Here is a 17,830-nt window from a genome sequence, read left to right on the forward strand (position 1 = left end):
CAGAGTCATAAAGATATAAAGTCATAACTGTTAATTTTTAAATTTTATGCATAACCCCTTTGTAAATCTTGTTTGCTAAGGTCTGTTGACCAATATAAGTAAAGACACTGCACATAAAAATGGAAACACTGGAAATCAGTTTTTGGTAGATAAACACACAAAAAGTCCGACTTATAGTTCAGTGGCTCTGTCGGTGGCTGCTCACCAGTCCCACACTGAATCCAGTTCCTCCTGAGGACACCGCGCTGTCTCTGCTACAGTGCGTCAGCAAGTCACTTTACAGCTCTCCGATGGTCCATAACAGCAGCCTCCGTTGATCAGACGAGTAGTCGCGACTAACGTTTAACCTCAGCAGTTGCAGCTGAAAACACAGTTCTACACGTGGTGCAAGTCTCGGGAATGTCACCCCACACTGTTAACGTCTCGTCACACACTCTTAGAGTCAACCATAGTAAACAAAACCAAGTGTCTCGCACGTGCTGAACTAACACTCGTGTCTCTCCGCCACGTTCTCTCCTTCTCAATCTCAACACACACACCGCTAGTAACTAATATGCTACCTTCACGGATCTCTAGAAAATTCGATGTTGCATATGAGGGAATCATTTTATGATTCATATAATAGTTTTGTTGCTCTAATTAACTACATTTACCTTTGTGATGTATTAAAATGCACATTACATTTAGATTATATTGGTGATATTAGATTATAAATGGTGCATTAAATGCTGTAATAATAAAAAATGAGTCTCCGAGGACCACACCAGTTCATTTCAATGGATCTATTATACGCTTTTTTCCCAGATCTATATTAATATTAATATTAGTTCACTAGCTCAGCTTTGCAAAATCCAAAGTTCAGTAACTTGTTTATCATATACATGGTATTATATATCTGAATGAATTCTGAATAAATCAGTCAGACCGACTTATCACACTGATGACTTATCACTATATCATAAATCGGTCTTCTAAAGAATTGTTATCTATTTGACAGGGGGTTGTCCAAAGGTCGCTGGGCTATTGGTGCATGTGCTGAAATGAAAGCACAGTTAACTTAACGTTAACTTGGATGGATGCAGACATATTTTTCACTAGCATATTAAAATTTGAAGAAATGGTCTAATTCTTCAGTGTGTAGTATGAGAAACTCTGAAAAGGTCAAAGTTATTCATGTGTTCAGGTCCATAGAAACTTAATAACAAGTCTAGTATATATCATGTAAAATTTTATTTAGAAGCATACATCAGAAATTATGTGGGTTACAGTTGCTCCAAGACACTAACAGTAGCAGACTAAAGTAATTAAATAATACAATATGTTACAGAGTTTTTAAAAAATTAAGAAATAACTAATATATACAAATTACTCAATTATAAATATTAGGAATATTACAGAGGTGAAATATATATGATTGACTAAACAGAATGAATAAATAAACAGAGAAAAAATATATTAAACAGAAAAATATTGATTAAAGCTGATTTAAATGGATAAATTACCTTCTCAACATGAAGTTCTCCAGAGGCCTGGTAATGAACTAATCATGTGATTCAGGTGTGTTGACCCAGGGTGAGATCTAACCTGCAGAGGCAATCTAAAAACCAGGGACACCGGCCCTCGTGGACTGGGATTGGGGACCCCTGATATAGACAATACAGGCATACTAAAAAGAGATAGTATTAAAAGTTTCAGTGTGTTTTCAAGTCTAACATAACAGGAGATTACATGTAGAGCAGAAATGGTAGAGAGGAACTCTAATCAGATTTGATTTCTGTAGTCCTCACAGGAGCTGAAGATGTTCGGTCCTCCATAGCCCTCTTTCTCTGCTTCTTTGCTGACAGACAAATCCACAGGAAGATAAAGAAACCTTATCAAGAAAACCAGAAAAACAAATAAACAGATCAGACACAAAATGCTCAAATCACTTGCACACAAACACAAACCACTAAACTGACCTTGTGTGGAGTTGAGGATGCAGAAAAGGTAGAGAATGGGGTAGTTGATATATCCAGAACCCAGGAAGGCCAGGCCCCAGGTGGTACCCATCAGGCAGGTAAGACCAAACAATGTCAGGCCACTCTTACAGGATGCGCTAAGCCTCTCTTGGTCTCCCCACAACTTCCCCTTAGCTGTGGCTCCTGTCTTTAAGGTAGTCTGTAACACTTGTTTCATCTTACATATGCTGGAAGCCACTGCCATGAGAATGCCAGCGTTAAAGATAAAAACAAGGATGAAATATACCAGGTTCAAGGAGTAGAAGAAGGTGTCGTCAGTGATCCAACAACTGTAAAACAGGCAGAGCTGTCAAAGTACTGTGGCTACATAGTCTACCTACAGTCCAGCATACAAAGAACAGAAACAGTATAATGTCATAATGATATGAAACTTGTTTGTTGGTACTTTATGGTTTCAACAGTAAGTACTTCTTTGTAAGATATATCTTACTTTAATAGCCAGGAACTTCCTATAAAGTGTAAACCTACACATAGGGATCAGTATTTAAGGTCTGACTCTCATCATCCACTGGAGCACAAACTGGGTGTCATCAGGACGCTACAACACAGAGCGAACACCATCCCCACTGACACAGCAGCCAGGGAGGCAGAAGAACAGCACATCAAGAAGGCCCTGAGTAAATGTGGTTATCCCAGCTGGACTTTTGTCAAAGCTGGGAAAGGCACCTAAAAAAAGCTCCAGCCGATCCAGGAGAGAAGGACAACCGCTGCCCAGGCAAAACCTGTAGTGATCCCATATGTGTCAGGAGTATCGGAACAGTTGAGACGCATTTTTCTAAACACCGGGTCTCTGTGGCTTTTAAACCCCAAAACACGCTGCGCCAAAAACTGGTCCACCCCAAGGATCGGGTCCCCGACACAAACAGAGTAACATAGTGTACGCTGTTAAGTGCCAGGAGGATTGCCAGGATTTATACATCGGGAAACCAAACAACCTCTGGCTAAGCGGATGGCACAACACAGAAGAGCAACCTCGTCAGGCCAGGACTCTGCAGTCTATTTACACCTACAGGCCAGTGGACACTCTTTCAATAATGAGGATGTACACATCCTGGACAGGGAGGAACGCTGGTTTGAGGAGGCCAAGGAGGCGTGAAAAGGAAAGACCATCTCTGAATCGAGGAGGGGCCTAAGGGTACATCTTTCACCATCTTACAATGCTGTGATTGCAGCCATTCCCCAACTCTCTGTTAATGGACCTGAGTGAAGTTGGCCATGGCCTTCTTCAAATCCAACAAAGTGGTATCAAACGTTTGTGCTAATTTGTGCTGGTTTGTGCTGCAAAAATTTTCGTTTGTGCCGCTATCATTTTAAAGATATTGTTAAAAAATTTCTAGAGGTCATCAGAGGTCAACCAGCCCCCACATTAATGGAATCAAACAAACTGGTGTCAATCAACTGTGCTACGTTTGTGCTGGTTTGTGCTGCTAAAATTGTCGTTTGTGCTGCTTCTGTTTTAGAGATATTAATGAAAATGTAAAGGTCAAAAGGTCAACCAGCCCCCCACCTTCTTCAAATCCAACAAAGTGGTATCAAACGTTTGTGCTACGTTTGTGCACAGCGGCAAAAATTTTTGTTTGTGCCGCTATCATTTTAAAGATATTAACAAAAATTTCTAGAGGTCATCAGAGGTCAACCAGCCCCCCCACATTAATGGAATCAAACAAAATTGATGTCAAATGTTTGTGCTGGTTTGTGCTGCAAAAATTTTTGTTTGTGCTGCTATCATTTTAAAAATTTTAATAAAATAACCTCTTGATGCGTCTAATCATCCAGGTAAGTAAATCCCAAAAGGTTGATTCTGTTCATCTGGACATTTTCAGTTGGAGAAACGTTTTCACTCATCCAGGTGACTTCTTCAGTCTCAGCTGACTGCAGGTTTCCCCAACCTTATAAACAGTACATTTGCATAGTGAAGGAAACTAGCACCACTGAATGAACAATGTGCTGGGGGGTTAGTTCCATGATTGTTAGTATGCAAATTCTTATGACCACTGATCAATAACAACTAATCAAAGGCTACTGATCAATGGCCATGAGTACCATTCACAGAAAGTGTGGAATGGCTACAATCACAGCATTGTAGGATGGTGAAAGATTTACTCTTGGGCCTCTTCTCGATTCAGAGATGGTCAGCATCCTGACAGCCCGATGAACGAAGCTGTCTCTCAGTCTGCAGGTTCTGGCCAGGAGGCTCTTCAGTATCCTTCCTGATGGCGGCAAACTGAAGACGCTGTTGAAGGGATGAGAGGAGTCACCTGTAATGGAGAGGACCTTCCAGATGAGGCAGGTGCAGGGGGCTCAACACACATCCTTGGGGAGCCCCCGTATTCAGTGTTCTTGGGCTGGAGGTGTTGCTGTCGACCCGTACTGTCTGCTGTCTTCCTGTCAAGAAATCTAGCAGCCAGTTATACAGCAAGGTGCTGATCCCCAGCAGATCCAGTTTGTGAATGAGTTGCTGGGGAATGATGATGCTGAAGGCTGAACTGAAGTCTATGAACAGCACTCTGACATAGAGTCTCTAGTGTTCAGATGTGTGAGGGCTGAGTAAGGGCAGTTGAAATTCCATCATCGGTTGAGCGCTTTTGACCGGTATGCGAACTCAAATGGATCCAGGTTGGGGAAAGCGATAATTTGATTTGATGCATGACTAACCATTCAAAGCACTTCATAATGATGGAGGTGAGTTTGACAGGACGGTAGTCCTTAAAGCAGGAGGTAGATGACTTCTTGGTTACAGTAATGATGGTGGAGGCTTTGAGGCATGTGGGAATGGCGGCCTGACCCTAGTGATGTGTTAAAGATGTCTGTGAAGACATTTGTGAGTTCCACAGCATAGTCCTTCAGTGCTCGTCCAAGGATGTTATCAGGACCTGGAGCTTTTGCGTGTACTGATTTTGGCAAGGGATCTCCACACACTGTCTGGGGATTGTGTCACCACGGTCTGCAGAGTGGGCTTGTAGTCTGTGATGGTTTGTATTCCTTGCCACTGCCTCCAAGTATCTCTGCTGTCGCTGAAGCTTTGCTGTAGCTGATGCCACGTGACAGGTTTGCCCTTGCTGTTCTTTGGCTCACCTAATTCCCGGCTCTGAAGGCTTGCATTTTTCAACCATAGGAGCATTTAAACCTGACCTGTGAGCCATGGTTTCTGATTGGCCCGGACAGTGATAGTCCTGGTGTCATGACCTGCAGGATCGGCAAGGCGCTGATCAGAATCTCTCCACTCCTAGCCCTCCTTCTCTTCTTCCTCTCTCTCCCCTCTCCTTCTCTCCCCTGTTTTGCCGGGGCGGAACTCATGGGGCTTCATGCCCTCGGTCCACGCCTTCCTGGATTGGGAACACCTGGGCCTCATCAGACCAGCTGGTATATTAGAAGAAGGAGATCAGCTGTTCAATGCTGGATTGTTGTGAAGGCTCTAGTCAGTACACGTCTAGGTCAAGTTTCCTGTGCCTCCGTCTCAGAGACTTAACGAGTGTTTCTTTGTTCCTAGATTCCCCGGACCCGTCCCGTGTTTCCCGTGTGGAGTGTGGAAGGAGTGACTGGTCGCTAACGGAGAAGAGAGAGGTTTAACTGAGCGTGTATGATTTCCCGTTTTCCTGGAGCCCTGGACCCCTGCCCTCACGTCTTGTATATATAACTAACCCCGCACTGTCTGTACATACACTTGGTGAAGATCTGTAAATAAACTGTGTCTGTTTAAACGCTACTCAGGAGTCCTGCGAGTGGATCCTCTAAGCAACCCGTGACACCTGGTCTCTGTGACATCATCGATGCATTTTGGGATGTAGGCAATAACAGTTTCTGTATATTCCTGAAAGTCTGTGGTGTTGTCGTGTGTGGCAGCCTGTGGTGGAAAAGCAGTCTTGCAGTGCCTCTGAGGACCCTTCTGGCCACACCTGTACCTGCTTACGAACTGGTTTGGTGACTTTGACCGGGGCCTGTGGGAACCCATGGCACACCTAGGTTTCTGCCTGTAGTACTGACCCTTATGCAAAATAGGTGGAATTAAGACACAGTTCCAAAAGCAAACACAACTGATCAACAGTGGTCCTGTTGCTAAGGTTGGGGTGATCCTGTAATCTCTTATGAACTACCTCCAACGCTTCCGTGACTGGGATGCAAGTGAAGACAGATGTAACATCTCTCTCTCACTGTACATGTACTGTTTATAAAATTAGGTACAAACAAACAAAATAATTTGCAGGACAAATGTTTGACATCAATTTTGTTCGATTTGAAGAAGGTAGGGGGCCAACTTCACTCACATGTGTTTATAAGGTTGGGGAAACCTGCAGTCAGCTGAGACTGAAGAAGTCACCTGGATGAGTGACGTAAACGTTTCTCCAACTGAAAATGTCCAGATGAACAGAATCAACCTTTTGGGATTTACTTACCTGGATGATTAGGCACGCATCAAGAGGTTATTTTATTAAAATTTTAAAATGATAGCAGCACAAACACAAAAATTTTTGCAGCACAAACCAGCACAAACATTTGACATCAATTTTGTTTGATTCCATTAATGTGGGGGCTGGTTGACCTCTGATGACCTCTAGAAATTTTTGTTAATATCTTTAAAATGATAGCGGCACAAACAAAAATTTTTGCCGCACAAACCAGCACAAACGTAGCACAAACGTTTAACATCAATTTTGTTTGATTTGGGTAATGTGGGGGGGCTGGTTGACATTTTGACCTTGACCTTTTCATTAATATCTTTAAAACAGAAGCAGCACAAATGACAATTTTAGCAGCACAAACCAGCACAAACATAGCACAACTGATTGACACCAGTTTTGTTTGATTCCATTAATATGGGGGCTGGTTGACCTTTGATGACCTCTAGAAATTTTTATTAATATCTTTAAAATGATAGCAGCACAAACAAAAATTTTTGCAGCACAAACCAGCACAAACGTAGCACAAACGTTTGATACCACTTTTGTTGGATTTGGGTAATGTGGGGGGGCTGGTTGACCTCTGATGACCTCTAGAAATTTTTATTAATATCTTTAAAATGATAGCAGCACAAACGACAGTTTTAGCAGCACAAACCAGCACAAACGTAGCACAGTTGATTGACACCAGTTTTGTTTGATTCCATTAATGTGGGGGGCTGGTTGACCTCTGATGACCTCTAGAAATTTTCTTGAATATCTTTAAAATGATAGCAGCACAAACGAAAATTTTTGCAGCACAAACCAGCACAAACGTAGCACAAACGTTTGATACCACTTTTGTTGGATTTGAAGAAGGTGGGGGGGCTGGTTGACCTTTTGACCTTTACATTTTCATTAATATCTCTAAAACAGAAGCAGCACAAACGACAATTTTAGCAGCACAAACCAGCACAAACGTAGCACAGTTGATTGACACCAGTTTTGTTTGATTCCATTAATGTGGGGGGGCTGGTTGACCTCTGATGACCTCTAGAAATTTTTATTAATATCTTTAAAATGATAGCGGCACAAACGAAAATTTTTGCAGCACAAACCAGCACAAACGTAGCACAAACGTTTGATACCACTTTTGTTGGATTTGAAGAAGGTGGGGGGGCCAACTTCACTCAGGTTGTGAATGGTACTCATGGCCATTGATCAGTGGTTGTTGATCAATGGTCATGAGAATTTGCATAATTATGATTAAGGAACTGACCTCCCAGCCCATTCTTCCTTCAGTGGGCTGGTTTCAGTCATTATGCAAATGTACTGTTTATAAGACTGGGGAAACCTGCAGTCAGCTGAGACTGAAGAAGTCACTGAGGATGAGTGAGGAAACGTTTCTCCCACAAAACGCTACGTCCAGATGAACAGAATCAACTTTTTGGAGATTCCTATAAAGAACATTTTTTCCAGTGCGTTTGAGATTTATTTGCTATCCTGATTACAAGTTACATAATGTTCAGCAGGTTTTTAAATATGTCTGCTGTGTGACATGAAAATTCTCACTGTGGCTACGTCTACACTAGCCCAGATAAATTTCCACACTATCGTCTTCATTCATTTTCACAGAGTTGTTCATCCACATTGAAACCGCCGAAAACGCTTATGTTCCAGTACTGCGCATGAGACAATTCGACCTGCCTCATTTCTGTCTGCCGTTTATTTACTTTCCAGCTCTTTGAAACGTCGCAGCAAAATATTGAGGAAAAGCACTGAGTTTTTTAAATGGACTAACAATGAGGTGGAGTTGTTGGTGCGAGTAACACAAAAGTACAAAGTTGCAAAAGCGAGTGAGAATTAAAGAGTTTGAAGAAAAGCTATGTGGAGCATGTACAAACTTATATTAATCTTTAACAGGGCTGTCAAAATTGAGAGCAAACAAAACAACTGCTGTATAATGCCCTCCGCTATCTTAGTTTAATTGGTCACATGACTGCATCACATGACTAAAATGTGTCATCGTTTTCGAAAAGGCTGTCCACACTGTGACGCGAAAACGGCGTTTTCAAATGTATCCGCTTTGGAGAGTGTTTTCAAAATGCTCCGTTTTCCTTGGCTGAAAACGCCGTCTCAGTGTGGACGGAAGACCAAAACAGAGAGAAAAAAATGCGGTTTCAAATAAAAACGTATTAGTGTGGACCTGGCCTGTGTCACTGTGTAGCGGACAGGTTGCCCATGCAAACCCAGTCATGGTTTTGGATTCATATTGCTAAAGGCATATAGTGCTAGTGTAGTCTTGCCAAAAAGCAGCTGGTTTACTTACATCGAACTAGTTTGGTTGGTGTCAGCCATGGTCATCTGTTTAACTCCATAAAACTGTTTGAAATCCATCACTCCTACAGAGACTGCCACAATTACACCAGGAATACCTAAGAATCACACAATAAGACACAGACACAGTTTAACACCAAGTTATTTACTATGAAAGACTTCATTCATAAATTTAGGGAAAACTGGCAGTTAAGTCAGTCTGAAGAAGTCACTTAAATGAATGAGGAAATGTTCTTCCCACTCAAAATACAACGTCCACATGAACAGAATCAGCTTTCTGGGATTTCCTTACCTGAATGATGCATCAGGACATATAAGTGGTATCATATTCAGACATATTTCTAAGAGATGTTGTTCAATTTTAACACTGTTCATTAATCATACAGTGAGTGTAGAAGGAAATCTCAAAAGGAGTGGCTACTAGGGCTGGGCGATATGACCCAAAATTCATATCTCGATATTCTTTAGCTGGATGACGATATACGACATATATATATTTTTTAAAAGCCATAAAGTGAGAACAAAAAGAGTTCTTAGTCAAAGCTGTGTCCCAGATCTCACACAGGCACTTTTATTAAAATACAGCGCAGATGTACATGAAAAAATTACTCAGAAATAAATTATCAGCATTTATTAAATAATAATGCTCCATAAATAAAATTAAACAATGTTGTTTTTGTGTATAACAAAGAGCTCACAATTGTGCAGTCAAAATGTAAACTAAAAAGACGCTGAGCATAATAACAAAGACAGACAGATTTCACAGCTGCTCTGTTCCCATGTTCTGACTGACAGCCTTGAGTTTGAAATCCGCTTTGTAACCTTATTTCTTAACAGGTGCCATTTGTGGTCATTATACATACACAATACGGTAATATTACGTTGAAGCACAGTACGTATTACTCCGCAAGGCTGCTGACTATGGTAGCCATAATGCTCCGACAATCCAACAAGCGGTGCGGCTACGCAGCTTACCAAATTCGTACTAAAATATTTTTTGACAGATTGCTGAGCGCCGTATACCACATAAAATTGGTTCGCAGTCAGTAAGCACAACCAGACTTCATAAATAAGGCGCACTGATTTTTGAGAAAATGAAAGGATTTTAGTATAAGCTTATAGTCCAAAAAATACAGTATACGAGTTTGGTTAGGTGGTTTTTTTCGGGGCAGGAGGCTGGGAGACTTCGTGGTCTGGAATACAGCATGCAGTTTCACACAGTCTTCACTTTGCACTTTATGGCGCTGTTGTAAATGGTGAAAATACTATTAGTGCTCCAGCCTTTAGTCGGGATGCTTTCCCGACATTCTCTACAGAATACATTATTCTGCTGCTCATCTGACACTTGAAATAATAGTAATAATAATTAGTGCTGTCAGCGTTAATCTCGTTAAAATGACATTAACGCCATAACTGCATTAATGCGGCAGATCTCCGTCAACGAGTTACCACGGATTGCCCAGTGCGTGGGGCTGCACGGCGTCAATGCGTTAGCGCGTTTAGCTCATTAACCCTCGTAAAGATTTGCCGCATTAATGCAGTTATGGCGTTAACGTCATTTTAAAGAGATTAACGCTGACAGCACTAAAATAGTAATCTCCAAATGTTTTCTTTTTACCGACCAGCTCCTCTTTTATAGCTGCCGTGTCCATCTTGTCGCTGCCTGCAGGTGAAGCGATGGGATAGGGGGAGTTGTGTTCAGTGAAAGAGAGAGGCGAGGCAGAGTAACATAGTGTAGAGACAAAACTGGATGAAAGAGAGGCGAACGTGCGGCTCCACAAGTATAATTATACGTAACACAGACTATATCGATATAAACGGTATTGTCACATCTCATATCTCGTATAAAAATATATCGATATATTTAAAAACCCGATATATCGCCCATACTTTCACATTCAATAGTGATTGCAGCCATTGTCTACGTGACCTCTGGTTCAGTTCAAGTTTCCTCATGAACCCTTTCCTCTTTTCTCACGTAGTAAATACCATTGATAATTTTGCAATACTCACCCCAACCCACAAGTGAAAGTTTCAGTAGGTAGTGTTTGTAGTAGGTGTTAAACACCTTGATCAGCAGTAGATAGAGGTGAAGTCCCTCTATGGCCATCCAGGTGAAACTGCAGAGCAAGGAGTAATGCATGAATGCTGCAACAAACACACACACACCCTCTAGCACCAGTGTAGCTCCCCACTCAGTCAGCAGGAAGGATGAATTGAGCAGAAACAAGGCCCCACTCAGGGATACGTGAATAGATAGGGAGTAGTCCAGTTTGCGGTTACTGAGGGGGAGGCAAATATAAAAAAGACTCAGATATGTGAAGTCCACAGACAAGTACATTATTATGCACACTAATTTTATGATACATACCGACTGAAAGCATACATCAAAACAGACAAAGCAGTAAAGAAAGCTGACAGACCGCAGCCTATGTAACTGATGTATGACAATATTTTCCAGTGGACTGCTGCAATTTGACCTCTTATCTGCAAAAGTGATAAAGATTTTCTGTAGTTTACATATTTACTTTTACCAATATCTAAAAACAAGAGAGAAAATTCAGAAATAGGGTTTTTTAGTATACCCATATTGAATAAAGATCATTTAGATCACTATAATTAGATTTATTTTCTTATATCTTAAAACTGAAAGCTCCTAAAAACAAGAAGTCCATCAGGAACAACTTACCAGAAGAACAGCAAACGGTGTTGCATGGTCACAATAGCACGCAATGTCCTGTTCATCTGATTGGTTGACGCTTTGAGTCTTACATCCGTCTGTTTTCCAGGGTGAGCCTGAAAAAAAAGTAAAACTTTATTCTTTGTACATGAACAGTTTCATATTTTAAATGCAGTAATCTATACATCTGTGCCTTTTCATTACTGCTTTCTTAACTTCACTTAAGCATATGCAAAATTTTTAAAAGGCAATAGGTAGATTGTGGGGCAGGCTGCCAGTCCATCACAGGCCTAACTGAGGATGCACAGATGTGGATCCACACATCCACATCTAGAGATGAAATACAATACAATACAATACAACTTTATTTGTATAGCACATTTAAAACCAGAGCTACGCCAAAACGCTTCACAAAATCCAATAAAACAGTAGCAAAATACAAAAGCAGATAAGCTAGCAGGTGGGAGGCATTGATTGACCGAGCATACAAGTACACAGATAAGCAAGTAAGACTTAAAATCGATAAAACAATATAAGCAAAACAGAGGAAAAAGGGGAGGGGAAGAAAGTACACTTAAAAGGCATTCTCTAGGAAGCCGGAAAGGCTAAACTAAAAAGGTGTGTTTTTAATTGAGACTTGAAGGTCTGGATTGAGTCAGACACACGAATAGCATGAGGGAGATTGTTCCAGAGGTTAGGTGTGACTGAAGCGGAGGCACGGTCTACTCTGGTTTTCAGCCGTGACCTAGTTTGCACCAAGAGAAATTGGTCAGATGATCTCAGTGTTCTACTGGGAATATACACGCTGAGGAGATCAATAAGGTAGCTAGGTGCGATATTATTTACGATTTTATAGGGCTTTGGAGTTGACGTCACGCCGCAATGTATTGTGGGAGCGCGGCACCATCTTCCGGGTCCACAAATCAAAACAAACACACTGTGTTGGAACGACGACTACAAGAAACATGCTTAAAAGCAGCTCAACTGGATATCACCTCGTCTGACGGCTGCTATACAGGGTAGACGCATTCATTTGGTAAGGTCCGCTGTGTGAGCTCCCTCATGTTGCTTCCAGGTTGGGAAAGAATTATAAGACAAACCCTTTTTAAGCTTATTCCCGTGCCGGTCGTGCGATCGAACACTGCAGTACGAACCATGGCTGTTGTGTGTGCCTTCGTTCCTTCTTCACTTGCGCTTTGTTTGGACCCGGAAAATGGCGCATCAGGCCAAAATACTTTCCACGCCACCCCGTGACATCACGCTCCAAAGCCCTATAAGTGAGCAGTATGATTTTGAAATCAATGCGGTATTTAAGTGGAAGCCAGTGAGCGAGTTGCAATCTATGAAGCAGGGCAGAGGGGGTGTGTTTGTAGTAGAAATGACTGTACAAAGAGGCTAGAGTACCTGATAGAACCCCCCATAGGAAGAACATGCAGAAATAAAACAGGAAGCTCTCAGCAAAAGATCAGATTTGAGGTTACAACGACTGCACCAAAATACAGTTATGCTTGTCTCTGCAGCAATGTTGCACTGTGTCTATTACACTGTATGTCCTAATTCACATACAAAGCTCCATTTACTTAGACCAAACTACAGGAGTTTTAAAACACCATGTTTATAAAGTCAGTATGGCGTAAATAAATCAAGCCAATACTTAATGATTCCCCAAATCGTCAGTTAACAAATAATTAGGTAAATAAATATTAATGTGTCCAATCTCATTACTTTGGTGTTCATCTTGAAGTAACCAACAAAACTGATATACACTTACCATGTTCATCAAATTCATCAAAATAGTGACAGACTAGCTGTGAGTCATTCTGTAAAATTAGAAGAATGTTAATAATGCAAAGTCAATAAGCTTTTCAAACAGAATAAAACTAGTAAAAGAAAAGTTCTATAAAAATTCTGATTATGAAATCAAGTCACATCTTTTTTTTTTCACTTTTTCTGAGCCAGAACATTTAATGTTGCACAATTGAGTAGTTCAGTGTATGATTAGGCAACAGGCACAGAGATTATCAGACATAGTGACCTCAGCTGCTCTCTTAATCACAAGTGATGACTGCAGCCATGGAAGGGCATGTTTAATCTGACAGACTGTTATGCTAGATGCCTTTACTCACTTTACTTTACTCAACATCAAAGGGACCTTTGACATGTTGGACAAATATATAAACCATTACACCATGGAACCATAATATACATAATCCGATTACAAATTGACAATAACTAAAAGAATAAACATTTCCCACAAACAGACTTACATCTAGTGTGCCTTTGTCTGTTTTAACTCTAAAAGTCATCTTGATTGGAGAAGCCAGATTTCTGAGGTGCTCTTCCCCCAGCACCTCTATCCTGAGAACCACTGATAAAATCTTCTCCTGATCAAACTAACAAAGGAATGAACAGTAAGAGGGGAAAAAAGACCATTATTATATGGTATAAATACAAATATTTTATGCAAATAATTTGTTTTAAATGGAGATAATGCTCATGACTGAGAATATAAAAAAAGTTCATCAAAACATATTGAAATAGTATAAAGGATATAGCACATACTTGGAAATGGCCATGATACATGTAGCTGACCAAACCAATAACCCTCTTCTCCTCTGGGATTGTCTTTAAAGCATCGGCAGGCAGCCAAATCTTAGGGATGAATGAATGGTTCTGAGGGTACAGCTAACAGTGGATGGGAAAAGAAGTCAATTTACATGTTTCTGCAGAACAATTTTAAGGGTAGTTTTAAACAACCATACAGTATTAGTAACCAGATAGAACACAGTACTTTCAAACAACCACTGTCATGCTATCTGAGTCCACATTATTCCCTTATGTTTTTCGTCAACATCTGGCTTGTATACCTGGGGAGCTTCTATCTCGACTATGGAATTCACCGGGGCCTTGCTGATGTTGATCACATTCAGAGACAAGTACTGCTGGTTGTAGGTACTGGACAATGCAACCTCAGTCTGGGTGTTATTTATGAGGGTATGGATGGCCTTTCTTTCTTCACTGCAGGAATAAAATTCACATGGAAGCAAATGAAAGAACATCTTCTGCAATCAGGTTTATACATTTGCATGAAATGAACTAGCATTTGGCAACCACAAATGCTTGTGTGACATTAAGACAAAAAGCTGCAGGAAGGGAGGAAAATCTGTGCCAAGGTGAACTGATCGTCATTAAGTCTGGCCCAAAAGTGATGGATCAACCATCCTGTCTCCATTTTGGACATGGGGTTAAAGATTAACAGTACTAAAGGAAAAAATACAACAAAGGAAAAAAAGACAAACACATGCTCCTACTCAGCAGCATATGCAGGAGTGCCTGCTGCAGGACTCCTACTTACTTTATAAAGGTCCACTTGAGTTTTCGATTATTACTGAAGAGGTCTAAACACAAATTTCTTATGTTGAAGAGTGTTATCACATTTTTCTGTTTATAATCCAGAGAATCAATCAGTCGCAAGATGGAACTGTTCAGGCATGGGTACAGGGAGCAAGTGTGATCTAGAAAAGAGACATGAAAGAGATTAAGAAAAAGACAGGACAAGTGGGAATGGCTATGAATCAGCAAATCAGCAGAACAATTTCTGTCCTGATCAGACTAGATTTCAGCACACTTACTGTCTTCCAGATTATAAATTATTTCAGTTTCAGTAGCTGTTTTTTTCTTAACATCCAAGCAATCAGATGTACCATTGAACCATGCCTTTTCCCCTAAGTTGCATAGAAAGACGCAGGAAGCCTGACAGTCCATCTGACAGTCCACCATCTTATTTTGATGTTCAGTGATGTTTGCATCAGTTCCATTAATTTCAATAGTGTGATTAGAAATGGTGAGGCACACTGGGCACAGAAACAGAAGATAAAAAAATATATAACTCACATAAACTTAGACATATTCAGTCAGGGTTAAGTCTTTCAGAGAGAACGACTATTCCAGAGAGACCAAGTAGTACACATATAGTGCTGTGAAAAAAGTATATCCCCCCTCCCTGATTTCACAGTTTTTTGCATTTTCGTCACACTTACATGTGACCATATGTGTGACATAGATTGATTGGTAAAACAAGAGCATCACTTTTATGCTCAGTTCTCCTTTTACCACAACAAACTGATACAGCATCCACATCACTGTAGCTGCAGCCCTGAATCATGTGTTACAAATATGCAAATAAAATCAGGAACCTTTATCTTTGATAACAACTTAATGTAAACCTGACAAGGCAGAAAAAAATTGAATAAATAAATTAATATGAGGTTAAAAAAAATATACAAAAATAGGTGGTGAGAAATCTAAAATTTTGACTTAATATGTATACATGTATATATATATGTATATATGTATATATATATATATATATATATATATATATATATATATATATATATATATATATATATATATATATATATATATATATATATATATATATATATATATATGTGGATGTGGATGTGGATATGAATAAATAATAAATAAATATCAATTTCTATGAGTGTGCAAACAAAGCAGACATTCATACCTTGGTCAGCCAGCGATTTGTACAGCTGTAGCAACAGAAGTAAGGTCAACATTATTTATCCTGTGAATATGTGGAATAAATATAAAATAAAATGAATGAGTTTCAAAGAGTTTCATTCAGCTTTATTCAAAATCAGTGTCAATTTACAGCCATATATGAAAAAGGTAGTAGAAAGCAAGGTCAAACATGCATATATGAAAGCATGTACTGATAACAATAATACACTTGCTGAATGTTTTCAAGTCCTTTAAAAAACTACAAATGTTTACCTACCATCAAGTTCTCTCATTTTAAGTATCCATTGAGATTTTGAGCATTTTCTGACTCTTTGCAAGTCATTTCTGAAGGTTGATTCCAATCACTGGGAAAATAATTGCTAAAGCCTCAGTCATACAGATGTAGAGAAATGTCAGTGATCTGTTTTTTCCCTCAAGACCAGCTTTAGTGATGCTGTGAAAAGTGCAACACAAACCAGAAATGGGGCCGTCATAGTGAAAGTTGCAGCTTTTGAAACCTATTAGCTCCGAAGGTCAGTCTTTTCCATTCCTGGTTTGCATTGCAGTCTCTCAAGATTTAGTAATGCTTTTCATGCATTTCGGCAAGTGTTTGCCGAAATGCATGAAAATCTACAGCCAGCCATGGAAATATGCTAAAAACCAAAGCAAACATTAGAAGGTTTTTGGTTCAGCATTTTTTTTGAGCATATTTGTCAGCCAGAAACCTCAAGTAACCATTTGCAACTAGTCTGAGAATATACATTTTTCCTTAGTGACTGGCAGACAAATCTGCATTATGTTATCAAACCTCAATCAACATTTAAAAAATTGTCTAAAACAATAAAAGTTCTGAAAGAGTACAGAAATCAAACTTGTTTTCCATTGATCTCTTAATATTCCCCATCTTATGAAGATTCCCCTTGAACATACGAGTCAAATCAACTGTGAACCAATAAAGTCAAATATGAAGTCACTTCATTTCTTCTCTTTGTAATACTACATTAAATACCATTCAAAATTCAGATAGTGGAAATCTCAGATACAGTTCCACTAAAACAGAATTTTCCAGGCCATTTACAAGATTTCTTCTTCGATATATTTTTTTAAACTAATAAAGTTGTTAAGCATTTTTTCTTGGTAAAATTCACTTTTTGAAGTATGTCTTTTTTGTATTTGATACAAAGTACACCAAGAGATAAATAAAGAGAAAATAAAGAAAGACTTACATTAACATTCAGTGGACATCTCTGAAATGAGCACGATGGACCAGACAAACACCAGTGAACTGCCTGAGTGATTACGTGTTTAATGTTTAAAATACAGAGGCGCTTCTGTGTGGTCTTTGGGAGGTATTTGTTTTAGGCAAATGTTCTTTATGGGGTCAATATAATGACTGCAGTTCTAAACAGTGTTTTCATTGGAGTTTGGACTCTGGCATGAGTCTGTACTAAACAAGGTCTGCTAACAGAAATATTATCACATACAATAAACAAACAAAGCAAAAAATTTCATTTTTTTATTATTCATACTGACACTGTGGCATTTATGAATTAGCAAGGCACTGAGCATGTTCAGATGTACAAACTGGCACAGAAAAGGTTCATATATACAAAACATAAAATAACTAAAGAAATTTCTAAGCTGGATTATAATAAAACATGCCATTAATTCACAATGTTGTAATCAACATAACTATATCAAAATCTCTCAAAGCACTATACCAGCGGAGGATGAACTGCATTTAAAAGCAAGATCAGCTCTGTGTGCAATCGAAAAAAGAGGACAGGTGACAATAAGGAGGATTTTTTTTGTAATTAACTCATGTCCTCTGGACAAGTGCATCCCATTGGATCTATTCTCTTTTCCAGTCATTCTGGATTCTCTTCAGT

General features: G+C 39.6%; 1 protein-coding gene across 3 annotated transcripts; it reads right to left on the reverse strand.

Annotated features, from left to right (window-relative positions):
* Nucleotides 1–1,611: 1,611 nt before the first annotated feature.
* On the reverse strand, nt 1,612–17,237 carry LOC120440626 (adhesion G protein-coupled receptor G3-like). 3 transcript variants are annotated; one of them, XM_039613462.1, is made up of 15 exons: nt 17,168–17,235; nt 16,219–16,395; nt 15,946–16,005; nt 15,044–15,265; nt 14,767–14,926; nt 14,279–14,429; nt 13,974–14,096; nt 13,679–13,804; nt 13,183–13,231; nt 11,421–11,527; nt 11,103–11,218; nt 10,745–11,013; nt 8,724–8,829; nt 1,959–2,287; nt 1,612–1,870 (listed from the first exon to the last, which is right to left on the reverse strand). In XM_039613462.1, the coding sequence occupies exons 3-15, from the start codon at nt 15,995–15,997 to the stop codon at nt 1,758–1,760; spliced, it is 1,923 nt and encodes a 640-aa protein (XP_039469396.1). In that variant the 5' UTR covers nt 15,998–16,005; nt 16,219–16,395; nt 17,168–17,235; the 3' UTR covers nt 1,612–1,757. The 3 variants fall into 3 exon arrangements, with proteins under 3 accessions (XP_039469396.1, XP_039469401.1, XP_039469407.1); XM_039613467.1 differs by having other exon boundaries at nt 16,219–16,306; nt 17,168–17,234; XM_039613473.1 differs by lacking the exon at nt 16,219–16,395 and having other exon boundaries at nt 17,168–17,237.
* Between the last annotated feature and the right edge of the window lie 593 nt (nt 17,238–17,830).

Source organism: Oreochromis aureus, linkage group 1 (genome assembly GCF_013358895.1).
Source record: "Oreochromis aureus strain Israel breed Guangdong linkage group 1, ZZ_aureus, whole genome shotgun sequence".
Lineage (NCBI taxonomy): Eukaryota > Metazoa > Chordata > Actinopteri > Cichliformes > Cichlidae > Oreochromis > Oreochromis aureus.